Genomic DNA, 19289 nt, shown 5'->3' on the forward strand with positions numbered 1-19289 from the left:
GAAGGGCCCCACAGCCAGTGGTGCCTCTGTGGAGCACCCAGCTGCTGGTCATGCTCACGAAGCAGGGAAGTGTGCTCAGAGATTCGCAGCCCCCTTGGCTGCTGCAGGCCGGGCGTGGCTGAGGAGCTGGGTCCTGCGGCAGGATCTCTGGGGGAGCCTGCCAGGAAGAGGCCAAAAAGCAGCACTGCATTGGCCGGGAATCGAACCCGGGCCTCCCGCGTGGCAGGCGAGAATTCTACCACTGAACCACCAATGCTCTAGCTGTTCTCTGGTGCACCTGCAGGGCTTTTCTGAAGAGGCTGTGTCTGTCATAATAGTCAGAGAGCTCTGACACACCACTGGGCCTCATCTGGCTGGTCTGTCCTGTTTGAGAATACAGCGGGTTTATGTAGAGCCGTCCTTGCTGCGCCTCGTTACACTGCTTAGGGAGGGGGCACCTATGGAACTGGCTTCCTCCCGAGGCCCTTGGTTCATCCACAGCCCTCAAGCCCCCTGGGGTGGGCTTGGTGGAATCACATCCTATAAAGATCAAAGCCAGAGGCCCCTCACAGGCCATCTGCGCAGCCCCTTCCTGGAATCCCTGTCTCTGCTCCCACATCCGCCAGCTCAGGAGCCAGGCCTGTTTGATTCACCTGTGGCCACAGTCCCAGGCACAGGATAGATGCCCCCTACTACTTGCGGGATTGAATCTTTATCAAGCCCTGTAGTCCCCATTGAACAGCCTTTTTGCAGGAGTGGTCACAGCCTCACAGGACAGCACATTTATTTAAACAACGCTAATTACTAGCAGGTTCCTGACACCGAGCTGGAACCACACAAACTAATTAATACCTTTTGGACTTGACTGTCCTTAAAATTCTTTGAGCCAGCTTGAGACCCCCATTTATGCCATAGGTGAGCAGTGTACCTGCTGTGATGGGCACAGAGCAATTAGGCAGTGAGTCCAGGCAGCTACTTTGAAAAGTCTTTGACCTCTAGGCCTCCCTCGTCACACCTTCAGCTGCTACACTGGTCCTAGTCCCTCTCACTTGATGATGGGACAGTCTCCCCGTTCCCATCCATCTCATGGCTTCTTAAAACACCCTTTCACCATCTCTTCAAAACCCGCAAACATCTTCCCTGTTACCCATGATGTGAGATCCCTTCTCCTGAATCTGAGCTGCCAGGCCAGCTCATCCCAGTTGATTTCCTGCTGTTCTCTGGACCCCAGGCAAATTTGGCTATTTTTCTCTCCTTGCCTTTGCTTACACATTTCCTCCTGCCCGGAACACCTGTTTCCTTCTCTCAGGGTCCCTGCCTCCTCCGAGGTCCAGCTCAGTTCCCACTCCTGGGAAGATGTCCCTGACCCCCAGGCCGCAGCTCCCCAGTGGTTATCTGGGCCGCTCATGCCACCATTTGCCCACATGAGGCTTCTCACCGCAGAGACGCTGTGAGCCTCCGAAGGGCAGAGTGTCTTCACGTCCACTGGGCTCTGAAAGGAGACCCTGGTGCCTGACGGAGCTGGGCCTCCCTCTGCTCTCCTCCAGTCGGGCGGGGCCTGCCTTGGGAGCATGCCCCCAGGGTGACCACAGGCGCTGCCTCCCTCAGACCCCCTCTCCCTGCTAGCATCACCCCCCAGGTGGGCACCTTGCCGGCGTCTCTACCCTTCCTGCCCTCTCCCCTCTCCCTGCTGCTTCCCACTGCCTCAGCCATATTTCAGGCCCCCCTTCCTGACCCTGGTAGCTGCGGTGTTCTCCCTTGGAGATATTTCAGTCTCCTTCTGTCAAACCAGCCCACCCCCACCCAGGGCAGCCTCTCTGGTCAAAACATAGACATAAATATGTCACCCCATTGCTGGAAACCTTTCACCGGCTCCTCTTTTCCTTTAACTGTCCCCAGCCACCCCTTCCACACACCGGACTCCTCACCCTTCCCTAAATACACCGTGTCTTTTCGGGGCCCCCGCCTTTAGCCAGGCTCTTCCCTGTGCCTGAGGTTCCCTGCCTTCCTTTCTCTACCTGGAAAATGCCTGTTAATGGTACTAAGATCTGACTCAGAAGGCACCTCCCCGTCAGCCCAGGGACACTTCCCGTGGCATTCTTTTTTTTTTTTGCCTCTGGCCACGCCACACAGCTTGCAGGATCTAAGTTCCCCAACCAGGGATGGAACCCGCGCCCTCGGCAGTGAAAACGCGTTGTCCTAACCACTGAACCACCAGGGAATTCCCATCCCCATGGCATTCTTGTTTCTGTGGTGTTGCTTGTGCCGTGTTGCTACGTGTGCTTGTTTGTGTGTGGCTCGTGCCTGTTGGACCTGGGCCCGGTTCAGCACCGTCCCTGGAAATGATGACACAGACACAGAGAACTGCTTGGGTGCATGAATGGAGAGCTGAGCAAGTGTTGAATGAAGACGGTGTATCATTGCAGTTTTGGGGCCCCAGCACAGCGTTCATGTGCATTCTCTCAGATTCCCAGAAGTGAGATTGCTCACCGTTCTTCATTCCGTGGTAGGCAAAGGGAAACGGAGACCCAGAAAAGGGAAAGGACCGTGACCCAGCCAACGCCTCCCAGTCAGCAGCAGAACTGGGAAAGCCCTGCCCCGAGATGCCTGACTCCCAGTTCCTCTTCCTAAACCGGTCATCTCCCTCCCTCGCCCCAGCCCCGGGCCCCAGGCTGGCAGCCGCAGGAGCCGCCTGATCCCGCTGGTCCCACAGCCCCGCTCTGCTCCCTCTCCAGGCTGGTCCGGGAGTTCGTGGCCCAGAACAACACCGTGCAGATCAAGCATGTGATCCAGACGCTGTCTCAGGAGTTTGCCCTGTCCCAGCACCCGCACAGCCGGAAAGGGGGCCTCATCGGCCTGGCCGCCTGCTCCATCGCGCTGGGCAAGGTGAGCCCTTCTCCTGGAGGGACGTACACACCAGCCAGGGCCTCGACCCTGACCCCCGAGCCCCAGCAGGGTGTTGCAGACTTGTGATTTCTTTATTGCCATTCTCTCCACATCTCAGACCTCAAGGCTGGCTCTGCGGCCTTGCACCCTGGGTCCTGAGCGTGGCCCCTATCCCAGGAGGCTGACTTGCAAAGGGTCTTTTAGCCCAGCCCTCACTCGAGGGCCTGAGCGTCTCCAAGGGAGCCGAGGGCTGGGTCCCCGAGGTCTGACCCATTCTGAGCTGCCTCTGCTCCTGCCCCATCGCAGGACTCGGGGCTCTACCTGAAGGAGTTGATCGAGCCGGTGCTGACGTGCTTCAATGACGCTGACAGCAGACTGCGCTACTACGCGTGTGAGGCCCTCTACAACATCGTCAAGGTGGCCCGAGGCGCTGTGCTGCCCCACTTCAACGTGCTCTTTGACGGGCTGAGCAAGGTGACCGCTCCTCACTCGACTGGGCTGAGCTCGCCCGACACACCTGACTTGACCTTTCGGGACCTTGAGTGCTGGCCTCCCTTTTCCCAGATGCAAGGGGAGCAGATAAGCACATGCTACCAGGGGTGCTTGTTGTCTGTTCAATCTAATGATATATTTTTTAGATGGGCTTGTAAATATTTATGTTTGTTTTTCCCCCACACCTCTATTAATTTATTTTTAGTGCATTTTACAAAAGCATCAGTCCACCACAAATTGGAGGGGAAAAAAACAGTCATTTGAGAGCACTGACCTCCCTTATAGAAGGTGAAGGTGGTGATTCCATAGTACAGACTGTATTTCCCCTGCAAGGAGAGCATAGCCCATAAGCTCTAGAAAAAGCTCTGCTTAGAAAGGCTTTGGGTTCCCTGATAGCTCATCAGCACCTCTCTCATCGTCATGGAGTTCTCCTCCCTGAAGTCGTTTCTAGAGGATCAGCCTCACAGCTGATCCGTCCCCTCCTCCAGGAGTGGAGAGAGGACCCAGCATTGTAAGATTGGAAACCCCTGAGGAAGGCCAACGGGAAGCAACCACCTGACTGGTGGCAGCAGGTCCCGGCGGTCCCTGAGCAGAACGGGGGTCTGCCACATCTCGGCGGCATTGCCAAGTTCCGCTTTACCCCCTTGCCTCCCCTGCCTGTCTTCCATCTGTGCACTGAAAGAGGTGCCCATGCGATGTTCAGGCTGTCCCAAGGCCTTTGATGTGGGACTTCAGTGGATTCCTTGTCTTATATATTGACAGTGACCCTCTCTCCACCTCTGCTCTCATAGTTGGCTGCTGACCCAGACCCCAATGTGAAGAGCGGCTCTGAGCTCCTAGACCGCCTCTTAAAGGTACTTGTACTTGGTCCCCACTCTTATTTTTAGCATCTGTTTCTTCCATCTGTCTGTACAGCTTATAAATTCTATCATTGGGATGCTCTTTGTAATTAAAAAAAATTTTTTTTCATTTACATACAGTTAATGGAATAGTATACAGCTCTTTGATGAGAGTATAGAGTTATGTCAATAGCAGGATCAAAATACAGAACCATTCTGTCACCCCAATGTCCCCTCATGCTGGCCCCACCCTGCCCCGAGTGACAGGGGCAGCTTATGCTCAGCTCACCAGGGCATTCGATCCGGACCACAGAGATGCAGGGTTTTGCCTTTTGATTAGTTCTCTCGACCTTGATTCCTGCTTCCAGTGCATCCTTTTTGCTGGTCCTTCGGCCTGTGTGAGGAAGGGTGCTCCGGGGGCCTCTCCTGCCTGACTCGGGCTCCGTCATCTTCCTCTATGTCCGCCTGACCCCTGGAGCCAGCCCGGGCCAGGGATTTAGCCAGGTCAGGCAGCCCCGCCCCCAGCAGGCAGCTCTCATGCCTTTGACCCACAGGACATCGTGACGGAGAGCAACAAGTTCGACCTGGTGGGCTTCATCCCCTTGTTGCGGGAGAGGATTTATTCCAACAACCAGTATGCCCGGCAGTTCATCATCTCCTGGGTAAGGTCCGGCCCCGCGACACTCCTTCTCCAGCCGTAACGAGCCTCTAGTTGAGTGAGGTCTGCTCTCTGGCTCACCTGGGCACTTCCTGTGGCTGCGGGGATGCCTGATTGTTATCCCTCTAGGAGCCAATGACACCAGATAATCGGAAAACACATTTATTCAGCTCTGCTCCCAAAGCCCATCCCGTTTGCCTCTGAAGAGGATGTGGTTCCTTCCTTGTCTCTGGAAACACCCAGATTTACCTTTGAAGCCAGCTGTGCTCCTCCAGCTGTCACACCTCTTCTAGCCTTGCCCACCTTTCCCATGGGTTTCCTCCCGCACCCCCTGCCCCGCCCCCAGGCATCTGAACTGCCTTGGGGTTAAATTGCCGTCCCCTGCCCATTGAACAGAAACAACAGCTACTAGCACCCCCTCCCCCATGGGACACCCGCAGTGCTGTGAAAAGATGCCTCAGCAGGACCCCTTCTCACTGGCCAGTCCGGAGGATGGGCGAGGAGATGCAGGTTCTCTGGCTGGTGACTTTCCCTGATGGTTTCCTCCCCTGGGGCAGATCCTGGTTCTGGAGTCCGTGCCAGACATTAACCTGCTGGATTATTTGCCGGAGATCCTGGATGGACTCTTCCAGATCCTGGGCGACAACGGCAAAGAGATTCGGAAAATGTGAGTGGAGGAGGGGAGGGGCAGGCGGCTGCAGGGGCCCCTCGGCGCGAACGCATACCCCACACCCAACCGACAGGCGGCGGCAGGAGAACACGAAATTCACCGTCCTCTTCCTGGCTCGTGTGCTTCCTGCTTTGAGGAGCTAGGAGATCATCCACCCCCAGCCTCTGAAAAATGTCCATCTGACAAGCGTATCCCACAGAGCACAACAGAAATGGCACTGGTGGCGGCTCCTCTGGCTCTGGCTGCATGAGCTATTTCCTTTCTCCTTTGCTCATTGGTAGGTGTGAGGTGGTCCTTGGAGAATTCTTGAAGGAAATTAAAAAGAACCCCTCCAGTGTTAAGTTTGCTGAGATGGCCAACATCCTGGTGATCCACTGCCAGACCACGGGTGAGTGTGTAAAGTCCCCAAGGCCACCACCACCTCCTCAGAAGCACCTTTCTGTCTCCCCATCTCAGAGAGAGTCCTCATGGGAGTGTGAACCAGTGTGACGGTGGGTCCTGGAGCGGTGGGTCCTTGTGGGAGAGATTCTGATTCTGTCAACATGGAGGCCCTTTCACTTGGTCTGGCCCTAGAGGGGAATCAGATCTGGAGGCCTTCTTGCTGGCAGGCTTGGCATTAGCACTGTGAATTGAAATGCTTGGAGATTGGGGTCGTGTATCTCTTTGCTTCTACTGAGTATCAAACCACCACAAAATGCAGTTACTTCACATAGCAGTCCCTTGCTATTGTCCTGAGTCTTCGGGTCAGCTGGGTGGCCCTGCTCCCTTAGGCCAGGCTCGGCTGGGCTCAGTCATGTGCCTACAGTCAACTGGAGGGTCGGCTGAGGTGTCACTCATGGTCAGTGGTGTCACTCATGTCTGGCTGTTGCCAGCTGTCACCTGTGGCAACAGGAACAGTCGTTCCAGGTGTCTCATCATCCAGTGGGCTAGCCCAGGTGCATTCATGTGGCATCAGTGGATTCCGAGAGACATGATAGACGTGAGCAAGGCCTCTAAGGCCTAGGCTTGAACCAGGCACACCATCATTTCTACCACCTTCTCTTGGACAAAATAGCAGGGCCAGCCCAGATACCAGGAGGGGGGAAGTAAACTCCAGCTCTTGATGAGAGAAGCCGCAGAGCCCCATTACGGGGGAGTGGACACAGGAGGGATAGAGAATTGTGGCTACTCTTACAATCTGCCGCAGGATTGTAATTCTGTGTCACCCTGGTACCTGTATGTTCCTTTGGAAGGAAAAAGCAAGGGCGAGAGTATTGGTGAGGCTAGAAGCTGTGCCAGCCCTCAGGTGCCCTCCAGTTCTCCAGTCCCATCTGTGGGCATGGTCGGTGGGAGGAGCACTCTGGCTGCTCATGCTGACCCCCTGGAACCCGCCCATTCCCCTTCCAGACGACCTGATCCAGCTGACAGCCATGTGCTGGATGCGGGAGTTCATCCAGCTGGCCGGCCGGGTGATGCTGCCCTACTCTTCTGGGATCCTGACCGCTGTCTTGCCCTGCCTGGCCTATGATGACCGCAAGAAGAGTATCCTTCACTCTGGAGAGAGGAAACAAGAGCAGCCCCAAAGGGGGCCATAAAGTTGCAGGACCCTGGAGTGGGGGATGGGGGCTCCCTTAGGATCCATCATACCTCCACATTTCCCCAGGCATCGAAGCAGCAAGAGGTGGAGCTGAACATGGACAGGGAGAACCAGGGCAGCACCAGGGACATGGCGCTAAGGCCGCCATCCCCAAACCTCACCTGGTTACTTACAGATCTGGAGAGGCTCTCCCAGGTCCCAAGGCGCCAAGTCTCTGAGCTCACACTGCCCCACGTTGGGTGGAAGAAATCCTGTTGATGAGAGGTCCACCAGGAAGGGCCCCTGTGAGGAGACACAGGAGCATCTTGCGGGGACCCCAGCGTGGCAGGGAGGACAGGGACTCAGTTCAGCCTGGCTGGCTGCCCACTAACATAGCCTGGATTGGGCTGCTCCTTACATCAGTGGACTCAGGCATCAAGGAGGTGGCCAACGTGTGCAACCAGAGCCTGATGAAGCTGGTCACCCCCGAGGACGACGAGCCCGACGAGCCCAAGCCAGCGGTTCAGAAGCAGGCAGAGCCCAACCCTGATGACTCCTTGGCAAAGCAGGAGGGAACAGCCAGTGGTAAGTGGTCTCTGCCTCCTGCCCCTCACCTCCCAGGGAGGGCCACGGGGACCCAGAGGTTGTAGAACCTGACCTGGGGCCTCACTCAACCAGCCAGGGCTGCTTTCCATATCTTAACTCCTAATTCTAATAACAGCCCAGTGAGGTGGGAACTGCTGTTATCTTCATTCTGCAGATGGGCGCAGGGAAGATAAGTGCCACCACCAGCATCTGGCCGTCTGGCAGCTTTGAACCCTGGCAGTCTGCCTCCAGAACCCACAGCTCTTAACCCTTTCTGCCTCAAAGAGCATTAATGCTTTCTTTACTCTTTTTCTGGGTTCAGCTGTAGTCGATGTAGAAAGGTTTGGAGCATGGCAGGAGTATAGTCTGCACGGTTCACTTGAGTCTTGGCGGTAGACATCCAGTGACTCGGAAGCTGGCTGCCTTTCCTGTGCCAGTCATTCTTAGGGTGGGAGGGTTAAGGAAGCTCCAGCTGTGGTTTATTTGGTCCTTGGGAATTCTGCTCTCCTTCAAACTCCTTTAACGTTGATGTCTTGTTTATCCTTAACATGAAGAAAACCACTTTTATGCCGATTGGAGCCTGGAGTTTGACTCTCTAAATGTTTTCTAGAAGTCTAGACTTTTCTAATCTCTTGGACCTCTGTCGTCACTGAGAGGTCACCAATCGGCTCTGGAGTGATGTTCTCCTTTCCAGAGTCAGCCAAAGAGTAAACTGATGCAGAAACTACTCCGATCTTTAAGGCTAACAGACTGAGGCCTGGAACCTGCCCCCCAGAAGCCAAAAGAATTTCTCAAGCCTTTTCCCCTGTTGCCTTTCATCGGAGCAGAATGTCAGGCATGTGTGCCCCATGGGCCTCCTCCCATGGATTTGGCCGGCAGAATGGAGCAGCATTCCATGCTGGACCATCTGAGGTGTCAGGTTACAGCCGTGCCAGTGCCACTGTGAGCCAGAGCAGCAAAACAGCTGCGGGCAGAGCGGCATTCAGCTGGAGCATTGGTGGTTCAGTGGTAGAATTCTCGCCTGCCACGCGGGAGGCCCGGGTTCGATTCCCGGCCAATGCAGCTCATTTAACCTTTTAGACAGTTTTCCTAAGCATTCCTAAAAACAGCTCCTGGCTCAGGAGAATCTTATCCTAAATGAGGATACATTCAGGCAGCTTGCTTTCAGATTTTACTGCCTCATAAACAGCACTTCAGCAGATGCAGAGCTCACTTTATAGTAGTTCCCAGAGATGGCCGCAGCTAATTCTGGGGCTCCACATCCACTCCAGACGCACTCAGCTTGTAACTAACCACCACTTTACGAAGGTACCAGCAATCCAGGAGAGTCAGGATTTAGTTACTCAGTCCACGGGTTCATCCAGCCCTCCTGCTTACTCTCACTCTGACTCTGCTCCACTCTTCCAGCCTGGCAAAGGCAGGAACCTCCTGTCTGGTTTCCCTCCTCTAGTGCCCCTGTCCCCGACTCAGCCTGCGTTGTGTGTCCCACAGCACACCGCGTTCTCCACTGCACACCTCCGGGCCAGCCCCACAGTGAGGCCCGTCAGCCAGGCCCTCTGCATGCGAGCACACGCACACACACGCTTGTGCATGCACGTGCTTCTCCCTCTCCCCTCACCACGAGGCTTCAGGCAGGGCAGGCCCTGTTCGTGTCACACTGCTCCCAGCCCCCTCTACTTACTCTGGCTCCCCCTTTGCCCTGCCACTTGGGGGGTCCACAGTGCAGTGTCCTTCCTCCGATTCTGAGTTCCTAGGCGCTTGATGCACCCTCCCAGTTCCCCTCCATGACGTTACCTGATTGTCTCAGGTGTCACAAACTGGAGTCCACAGTCAGAACTGCCTGCCTGTGCATCCTGGCCCTGCTGACTTCATATCTGTTGCCCTTGGACAAGCCACTTGGCCTTTCTATGCCTCAGATTCCTTATTCATTGAATAGGGCAACAATGAAAACACTGAACCTATGTGTGGTTGTGAGTTTCGGAGATTTTTGCATGTAAAGCTCTTAGCACACGGCATAGGCCACACACTCCCAATAACAGGTGCTTTAGTGTCAAGTTGTTTTAATGTCTGTTTATAATGAGACCCACTACTTAGCAAGGTTGTCAGGGGCAGGGCTTTTGCTCATTTGTCTTTTATCATCAGCTTTGCCCAGGTGGTAATGGGCCCCTGATGGGTCCTAAATGAGGGATCAGAGAGGGTCAGGGATGGAAGTTCATGTGGTGAGTGAGGAACAGATCTATAAATACGGTTTCCAGTGGAAGACCGGTGACCTCCGTGGGTGAGCATGAAATGGAATCCACCCACTTGCAAAGCTTTGATGGGACTGTGTGTATCTGCACCCTCTTTGGACACTGCAGATGCAAGTGAATCAGACCCAGGACCTGCCTGCAAGGAGTTCAGGGACAGATCCTCAGATGAGTGATCGTGTGACAGCGGACGTGGTCACAGAGGACTGGGGGCACCGGGCCGGGCTTCGTGGAGGTTATTTGAACTGGATCTTTTCTTTCTCCTTCGCTTCCACTCTCCCCTAACCCCACCCTCATTTTTTACTGTGGTTATAAGAGAAATACACATTCCCTGGAGAGATTTTGGAAAAAACAGACATTCCTACTGGAAGAAGGTGGAGAGTAAATACATTAAATACATTAAATACGTTGTCTGGTAGATACCTTTGGCAGTGTGTATCATAACATTTAAGAATTTATCCTTAGGAAATAAATATAAATGTGGGTCAGGTTTTTCATCTTAACAAATGTTACTTTACTGTCATAATAAGCCTCTGGTGCAGGCAGTGGCGTTAGCACATTATACAGGTGAGGAAATGGGGGCAAAGGCAAGTGACCTGCCAAAGGTCACACAGTGAATGAGTACGAAAGTCAGGCTCAGACCCAGGCCCAGGGGCTCCTGAGTCTGGGAATTGATACAAAAGGGCAACCAAAGATGCTCAGCTTGCCTGGGTATCCCAGAATTGCAGAGTAAAACAGTGTCTCATTTTTACTCATCAACTTGGCAAACACTTTAAAGATTACTAATATCCCAGTGTGAGGCTTTGGGTGGGTTGGGGGGATGACTGCTCAGGAGAACATTCCTAAAGGGCAGCTTGGCGACAGCTATTAAAGCAGCAGGTGTCTGACCCTCCACCTCAGCAGCCCCCTCTAATGGATCCTGGAGAAGTGCCCACACCCATGCAGAAGGACGCAAGGGTGATATCTAAGACTGAAAATTAGGAAACAATCGAAGTTAATTTGAAGCCGGTTTCTGACATCCTATCATTTCATCTATAAATGCGTGTGTTTCCAAAAGGCAAGAGAGAGGGGGGCCACTAGCGGCAGGGAGCCCCAGTTGCTGCTCCCAGCTGGCCTGCCCAGGCTACCCCGCGTATCCTCCTCACCTTTCCCCAGGCCTGTTCAGGTCGACGGCGGGCGGCTCAGCAGGCCCAGCTGGCGCCCACAGCTCCTCCTGCCCCCTCTGAGCTGTGCCCTGTCCCGCAGAGGGCCTCTGGGACCAGAGGGGACAGGCGGCAGCTCGGAGCTTTTCTGTTCAGCATGGAACTCAAGGCCCCCTTTACGGGGGGACTTCGGACATCCATTGTCTGCAACTGGAGTTGCGCAGCTTGAGGACACAGTAGGAAGTGAAAAAAACAAGTTGCAGAAGATATACTCTGATCCAATTTATGTTTACAAAACAAAAAGTAAGACTGGGAAAAGACGAGAGGGACCCTTGCCTAACCAGTAAATTAGTGAGTTACCTGCCCATAAAGTAAGATTGAAGGTTAAGGAGAGAAGGCGGGGACTTCCCTGGTGGCACAGTGGTTAAGAATCCGCCTGCCAATGCAGGGGACACGGGTTCGAGCCCTCGTCCGGGAAGATCCCACATGCCACGGAGCAACTAAGCCCGTGCACCACAACTACTGAGCCTGTGCTCTAGGGCCTGTGAGCCACAACTACTGAGCCCACGTGCCACAACTACTGAAGCCCGCACGCCTCGAGCCTGTGCTCTGCAACAAGAAAAGCCACTGCAATGAGAAGCCCACGCACCGCAACGAAGAGTAGCCCCCGCTCGCCACAACTAGAAAAAGCCCGCTTGCAGCAACAAAGACCCAACGCAGCCAAATAAATAAATAAATAAATAAATAAATGAGAGAGAAGGGGGCCTTGCTTTGTTGTGTTTGGAATTTTTAACATAAGACTATGTGTTACTTGTATAATTTAAAACTTTTAAGAGGCCAGGGCTGGTACCATTTGAAAAACAATATAAATAATGATAGTTTTAATGTGTAACCCACAGAATAAAATAAATATGTATGGGTCAATGATGTTATAAATGAATGAATGGATGGATGGATGAATAGATAGGTAAATGACGGAGAAGGGACAGCTCTTCTATATAGAAGAATTCCAGTTAATAAATGTAGAAGGAAAGAGGAATATAGAAAATCACCATTAGTCAAACTCCATAGTACTAATTGTAGGCAACACCCACTGATGGATGATAAAAACAGAGGGGGAATGTTTGAGGGGAAAAAACTGGATATTTGTCTAGTCTTAAGTATCTTCCCCAAGATATTTATTCATTACAAAAAGAAAAATAGTAACTTTACAGGGGAGAAACCTGGTAGGCACTACCATAAATTGGGTGATAAGGTTAACATCACCAGTAAAGAGAAAGATAGACATCATGTACCCCTGATTTGATGTACTGAGAAGGCACATCACTTCAGAAGTATTTTTCCAAAAATGCATAGCCTTAGCCTAGTCATGAGAAAACATGAGACAGGCCCAAATGGAGAGGTGTTCTACAGAGTAACTGACCAAGGGTTTCAAAAGCATGTTCATGAAAGACATGAAAAGACTGAGGAACTGTCACAGATTGGAGGGGACCAAGGAGACAGGAGAACTAAATGCAATGCGGGGTTCCGGATTCGATCCTGGAACAAAGGACATGAGCGGTGAAATTGGATTAGGTCTGTAGTTTAGTTAGTAATACTGTATCAGTGCCACTTTCCTGGTTTGATCATTGAGCTATGGGTGTGTATAATACTAATATTAGGAGCAGCTAGGTGAAGAATATCGAGAATTCTGTACTATTTTTGCAACTTTTCTGTAAATCTAAAATTATCTTAAAGGGTTTTTTTTTTTTTTTAATTTAAGAAAATGGCCATCACACCCTTGTCTCCTCTAGTCCTCAGCAACCTCTAATCTACTTTCTGTCTATATAGATCTGCCTATTCTAGACATTTCATATAAATGGGATCAAAATATGTGATCCTTTGTGACTGCTTTCTTTCATCTAGCATAATGTTTTCAAGGTTCATCCATGTAGCATGATCAGTACTTCCTTTTTATTGCCAAATAATAGCCCATTGTATGGCTCCGGCACATTTTGTTTATCCATTCATCATTTGATAGACATTTGGATTGTTTCCACTTTATGGCTGTTGTGAATAGTGCTGCTATGAACATGGTGTACAAGTCTTTGATGTGGACGTAAGTTTTCATTTCTCTAGGAGTGAACTGGCTGGGTCATATGGTAACTAACTGTCTGGAGCCTTTTGAGGAGCTGCTGGACTGTTTTTCCAAAGCAGCTGCACCATTTCACATTCCCACCAGCAATGTATAAGGGTTCCAGCTTCTCCACATCCTCACTGTCACTTGCTACTAATATCTGTCTTTTTTATTTTAGCCACCTGGTGGGTGTGAAATGGTATCTCATTGGGCTTTTGATTTACATTTCCCTGATGGCTTATGATGTTGAGTGTTCCAGAAGTCACTTTTAACATCCATGGCCCTTGAACCAGCAATGCCTTCTGAGATTTCCCAGATAGGTTCAGCCCTGGAGACCCCCTCCTTGTGAGATCACTGTGCCTAAAAACCTACAAGCATGGGTACTGTCCAAAAGCTTTGGGGAATGAGTAGGCATTGGGTCTTCAGGGCTCCAGAGTTACATCCCTTTCCAAGAGCCAGAATCAAGGTGTCGGGGACTAGAGGGTCTGTGGGTCCTTGTGACAGGGGTCTTGTTCATTCTGAAGACTCCAACAGCCTTTATCATGATGCCTTGTTCCTCTTTCTTTCCCCAGGAGGGCCCGATGGTTCTTGTGACTCCACCTTCAGTAGCGGCATCGGTGTCTTCACTCCAGCCGGGTAAGTGGTTTGTTCTGGCCAGAGCTGTTTGTGGAAAGTGAGCAGCCTCAATCTTCCCTGGGTGCAGGAGACTGCAGCAAAGCCCTGAGGCAAACTTTGCTTGGGGCCGCTACTTGTGGGACACAGAAAGTGCCTGATGAGGGAGTCTGAAGGATACTAAGAAAGCCCACCCAACCCGATTCTGATGGACACATGGCCTCTTGGGAGGGATTAGAAGCTGTTTGAGGTGAGTAAATACAAGTTGTTAGAGCGTAGCTAATGCATGATGACTGCAAGGAAACACTTGCAGATGCCTTTGCCCAGCCCCTTTTGCTTGTCCAGGATAACACGAGGCTGATGAGACTGACCAGGGGAATGGCGTTCAAGGAGAGTCCAGAGCACAGGCAGGGAGGGTACATAGGCTGGGATGCAGGAGCTGTCCTTTCCCAGACTCCCAGGTCAGCTGTAATGGTGCAGCCTTCCACATGGGGGCAGTGCAGGCTGTAATGGTGCAGCGACGTAATCCTCTTCCTTGCCAGCCCCCGCCATACTCTGCAGGATGATGACATTCCCCTGGGAGGGAATTATCACCATTCTGTCCCTGTCTGCATCCCCTGGACTTGCCCCATGTCACTTTTTCCTTGGGCAGAATTGGCTGTGGGGCTGGAATAGATGGAGGTTCTCCTATAAGGGGTTTCTTCCCTCTGAATTCAACATTGAATGTGGACCCTGGGGGCGACGGGTCACTCATGAAGAGAAAATATACACTCAACCCCAAGAGACTCTCTTCTCAGACCCTTAGGATCTTTTCTCCTTTTATATCATTTTTTTATTATCTCTGAGGACCTTGTGGGTGTTTTCAAAGTGAATACTGATTATAAATGTGGACTATTCCTAAGACCTCTCCCACATTGTTCAAGCAAGCCAATAAACACTGTTCATTTATTGGTTTTTAGCTAGTCATCACACACATCCAGAGCCTGTGTTCAGCCCTGCAGGTTCCAAGATAAAGATACAGCCCCTGAATGTGGTCCCTGATCTTGAGGTTCTCCAGTGGGGAGGCAGAGAAGTAAGCAGGAAGTTCCTGGAAAGGGTAGTGATGGTTTTGCTGGGGGCTCACACGGTGTTGGGGGCAAGCGCTGGCGCCCCCGCTGAGGCTCGCTGGAACACTGGCTGACAGCCACAAACGCTCGGGGAGGCCTTCCGGGGCCCGGCTGTGCCCAACGCTTTGTGTTGCGTCATTAGGTTTTGCTGATGTTTAAATCCCGTGGGGTCAGTAGTAGCGTTACCTCCACTTAGGGCTGAGGAGGGACAGGAGGTCGGGGCTGTTGTGTGGAGAATGGATTTAGGAGGGACTCGGGTGGGTGCAGACCGGTCAGGGGGCCACCGCCACATCCCAGTCAGACGGGACAGAGGCTCCGACTGAAGAGGCGGCAGAATATGGAGGAAGTTGACAGATTTGAGATCTGTTTTGAAGGTAGAATTGACAGGATTTGCCGAGGGATGGGATGGCGTGAGAGGAGGAAAATGAGGGAAAGAAGAACTTCTAGATTTGGGGCTTGAGCCAGATCAGGGCATCCTGGTATCATTTCCCAAGCTGGGGCGGAAGGAGGAACGGGTGTGTGAGCGGGCCCATCGAGAGCTGGGTTCAAGGTGTCTCTGAGCAAAGGTATAAGACACTTCTGTTGTTTTTCTAGTATTCAATAAGAAGCCTTGGTACAAATTTAAAACGAATACAGATTTTGTTGTTTTTCTTCACTTGCTGGCCTTAGTTTTAGTCCAAGTACTATTTTCCTCGCTACTTTCATCGTCCCCCAGGAGCGGTTAAGGAAACAGGTTTGGATATTGGATTCCAGAACTCGGGGGAGAGGTCTGGATGGAGATGCAGGGGGACTGGCCTGTTCTGTAGAGGAATCGATTTAGTTCTGAAGGTCCTGGGAGTGAGTGGGGCAGACCTGTGGTTTAGAAGCCCCTCTGGCAGCGCCGGGGAGGATCGGTGAGGGAGGGGGCCAAAACTGGCAACAGAAGGGCCTGTTGCAGACTTGTCACTAACCTAGGCCACAGGGAGGGGATGACCATGCTCCCTGGGGGTTGGGGAGGTCCAGGAGGAGCAGAGACCAGACATAACTGACCACCCTGTGGAGGCGGGCACGACTCTGCTGCCTCCCTTGGGAGGCGGTGGTCCGTTTGCCTAAAGGAGGCCTTGGTTCCTGTGCTGCAGCCGGGAACCACCTGGCTGGAACCAGTGCCTTGATTTATACCCGTCATTCAGCAGCAAACACCAGTCCTATCTTTGAAATTAAAAAACCAAACGAGAACAAATTATCTAGTGCTTTGTTTCCCTCAAACGGAGGTTTCCTCGCGGCAGCTGCCGATCTGAGTCACTAGCTATGCCAGAGAGGAGGGCGGCCTTCAGAGTCGTGGAACCTGAGCCCGGCCCCCCACCCACTGGAGACGGCAGCTGAGGACAGGAGGGTGGGGTGCGTACTTCCGCCAGTTGGTGCTGCCAGAGGGGGACTGAGCTTGGGCAAGATGGCATCTTCCAGGGACACCGAGAAACATAACCCACCCTGTGGTTTTCCAGATGCACCGCTCGCCCAGGGCACTGCCCACGGGTGCCACTTTTACTAAGTTCAGGCCAGCCTAGGGCAGCGGCCCAACTGGGGTCCCCTCCCATGGCAGAGAAGCATCCCCCCCTGGCAGAACACTGTCAGCGAGGTGACACTCAATCTGATGAAAGCTCTGGGCCCTCTCCCTTATGCACAAAACTCTGAATACACTTTCAGGGGTTCAGGGATCTCCTCGAAGCCAATCCTTGCACCCCAGACTTTTTTTTTTAATCTTTAAATCCTCACTTGGACCTAAACACAAGGAGAGTAACTGCCAACCCAAGAGCATAAGCCTCTTCTCCCTCCTCATGTCCCCTCTGTCCCAAGATGCTGGGAAAGCCCCACGCGGCCCCGGGTGAACAGTAGCCACAGGGGAGAGCCATCTGAATGAGCAGGGGCTACGAGGTCATTGTAGTGAGGAAGGGCTCCAGGTACCGGAGGCTGGGTTCCTCCACCCTCCAGGAGCATGAGAAATGCACACGGAGCTGGAAACCGGACTCCCTGGGAAGGCAGGGGAAGAGGGATGGAGGCAGTGTGCTTGCAGCTGAGGGAAGGGTTAAGGAAGAATAGTATACACCTCTTTCTCTCTGTCCCTCCCCTTCCTTCTCTCCCTCTCTCCCTGTCTAATGCTGCTATGTGCACCAGGCACGTTCTTCATCACCGTGAATCCTCTGAGCTGTGGAATCCCACTGCCTGAGCGCACATCCTGACTTCACCATGCCTGGCGGTGGGGCCCTGGGCAAGCAGCGTAACCTCTCCCTGCCTCCGTTTCCTCATCTGTAAACTGGGTGTGATGATCTACTCACCCCATAGTGGTGTGGAGCTTAAATGAGTTAAAGCATGTGAAGAGCACAGAATGGTGCCTAGCCCACAGAAGGCACTTGACACACTTCAGCTACAATTATTATTACAAGAACCTTGTCATTATTCCCATTTTACAAGTGAGGATACAGGCCCAGAGAGGTTAACTTCCTGCCCAAAGTTACTCAGCTAACTAGGACCAGCTTGGAATTCAGGCTAGTAGGTCTGTCTGACCCCCAGGCCCACGCATTTGAGCTTCATTAGTCACAGTTGGAGAGTTGCAGGAGCTTTGCATGTTGGCCTGTGACCTGATACAGGAGCCCCAGACAGGCGTTGCCATGGGCACAAGCTTCTACTCTGAAGTCCTGGGCCTCACTGAGGACCAATGTCATCGGGGACATTTAGTACAGGTCTTCTGGTATAGCTGGCTGCATAAGGCAAGCAGAAAGATCTAGAAATCAGTGCTTCCCGACTTACAGCACCTGCTGATTGAAAGAATTAGTAAAGATCTTTTATAAAAAAACAACTTTGAATTCAGCAACAGTTCCCTTTTAGATTTACCTTTGTTCTAATTTGATTAGAGCTGTAACACATGAGTGCCATCAAAGGTTAGACATTACAGAAATAAAGTGCTGCTTCCCAGAGAGAAGCGCTGGATTTTATCACGAGGTATTAGAAGTATCAGAAGCCGTATTCAATAAATCGATATTTTAATAGCCACAGTAGCGCCATTCATTTAGAAGTCATAGTACATATACTTGTAAGACCTTCATTATGAGATGCTTTATGAGAAAGCGCTCCGTGAAAATGGAGTTTTGGAGACACCTTGAAATAACTCAAAAGCCCTCAAGAGTGACTAGTCTAGAGTTTTTGGAACTGGTGCAGAAATGTGTTTTAAACTGTGAGTGAGCTCCGTTCTGTTCTTTCTGGGTAAGGTAAGCCAGGGCAGAGGGAACGCACCTCCGGCTGCAGCCCAGCAGCGCAGGAGCTGAGCACAGGGTGCGGCGTGCCTGCTCTAGGAGGGGCCCGGGTTCCAGAGTCCCGGCTTCCCACAGAGCACGTGCGGAGCCCAGCACACAGCAGCCGACCCACCTGGCGTAGCAGCTGAGAGCTGCCCCCTCATAGGCGGGCAGGATCATCTATCCTCCCTTTCCCTGGTGCCCTGGGCTATGCCTGCTTCCCATGGCCTTCACCTCCAGCCAGCCAAGGGAAGTGGGACCAGGGAGAGCATCTCCAGCTGAGGGAGTGAGTTCTCCATGCCTCATGGCCTCGGACAGGTCCCATACTGTCTCATCTGTGCATCAAAGGACTTTGATCATCTGTGCATCTGTGCATGGTTTATGTGAACCACGGGGCCTTTTTCAGCCATGAAGTTCTTGGTTGTTTGAAGCTGACCCCTGCCTCACACCATCAGTCCAAAGGTACCCGTGTCTGGGGAGGGCTGCTATGGGGAAAGACGGAGACTGTTAGCACACAGAGTGCTGCCAGTTTACACACCAGCTCCATGAAATCCTTCCTTTGTTATTTGGCCCCAACACAGTGCCACCTGAGGGAGATGCCATAACGGGCATCGATTTCTGCCCTCAGTAGAGATGCTTAGCTGGCCAGGAGCATCTCGGGACCACTGTGAGTTAAGGAGCCTGGCTGGCCGAGCGACTGTCTAGCCTTGGCATCTTGGGATCCTATTTGGGCCACTTGGATTTGGAGCGCCCCCCACAACAAGGATCAGCACCAGGCTTCCCCAGTGTCCTCTCTCGCGCGGAAATGATGTTGCCGTGGACTCTCTAGAGTGCGGCCCCTTAGGAGCCAGTGCCATGTGGTGGGGGAGGCCACTCTGGGCTCGGATGCTCGCGTTCAGATTGCCAGCTCCGCCGCTCCCCAGCTGTGTAACGTGGAGAGGTTGCTTAATGTCTCTGTGCTCTGATTCCCTCGTCTCCAGAATGGGAACAACATCGCTGCTGGCATAGGGCCCTTGAGGGAAGTAAATGCGGCTGTGCAGGTACAGAGCTCAGCACGATGCCTGGCACAGAGTATTTATCCAGAACATGAGTTATCATCGTTTTGAGCACCATCGCCGTCATCACTGTTATCAGAGC

At 52.5% G+C, this 19289-nt stretch overlaps 1 protein-coding gene and 2 non-coding genes across 7 annotated transcripts in view; 2 read left to right on the top strand and 1 right to left on the bottom strand.

Moving 5' to 3' along the window:
• The window catches only part of VAC14 (VAC14 component of PIKFYVE complex), a 98144-nt gene that overhangs the window by 9453 nt on the left and 69402 nt on the right, over window positions 1-19289 (top strand). For 4 of the 5 annotated variants that reach the window (XM_036834329.1, XM_036834328.1, XM_036834332.1 and 1 more), the window contains exons 2-10: window positions 2715-2865; window positions 3172-3339; window positions 4149-4211; window positions 4751-4858; window positions 5412-5521; window positions 5806-5912; window positions 6911-7045; window positions 7512-7664; window positions 13741-13804. In XM_036834329.1, the coding sequence (XP_036690224.1) occupies window positions 2715-2865; window positions 3172-3339; window positions 4149-4211; window positions 4751-4858; window positions 5412-5521; window positions 5806-5912; window positions 6911-7045; window positions 7512-7664; window positions 13741-13804 (1059 nt within the window). The remainder of the gene's footprint in view (window positions 1-2714; window positions 2866-3171; window positions 3340-4148; window positions 4212-4750; window positions 4859-5411; window positions 5522-5805; window positions 5913-6910; window positions 7046-7511; window positions 7665-13740; window positions 13805-19289) is intronic. The other variant, XM_036834330.1, reaches the window with a different exon arrangement.
• TRNAG-GCC lies at window positions 186-256 on the bottom strand. The gene has a single exon. It is a non-coding gene; the product is annotated as a tRNA-Gly (tRNA).
• Window positions 8656-8726, top strand: TRNAG-GCC. The gene has a single exon. It is a non-coding gene; the product is annotated as a tRNA-Gly (tRNA).

The sequence above is a fragment of the Balaenoptera musculus genome, chromosome 19, assembly GCF_009873245.2.
Source record: "Balaenoptera musculus isolate JJ_BM4_2016_0621 chromosome 19, mBalMus1.pri.v3, whole genome shotgun sequence".
Taxonomy (NCBI): domain Eukaryota; kingdom Metazoa; phylum Chordata; class Mammalia; order Artiodactyla; family Balaenopteridae; genus Balaenoptera; species Balaenoptera musculus.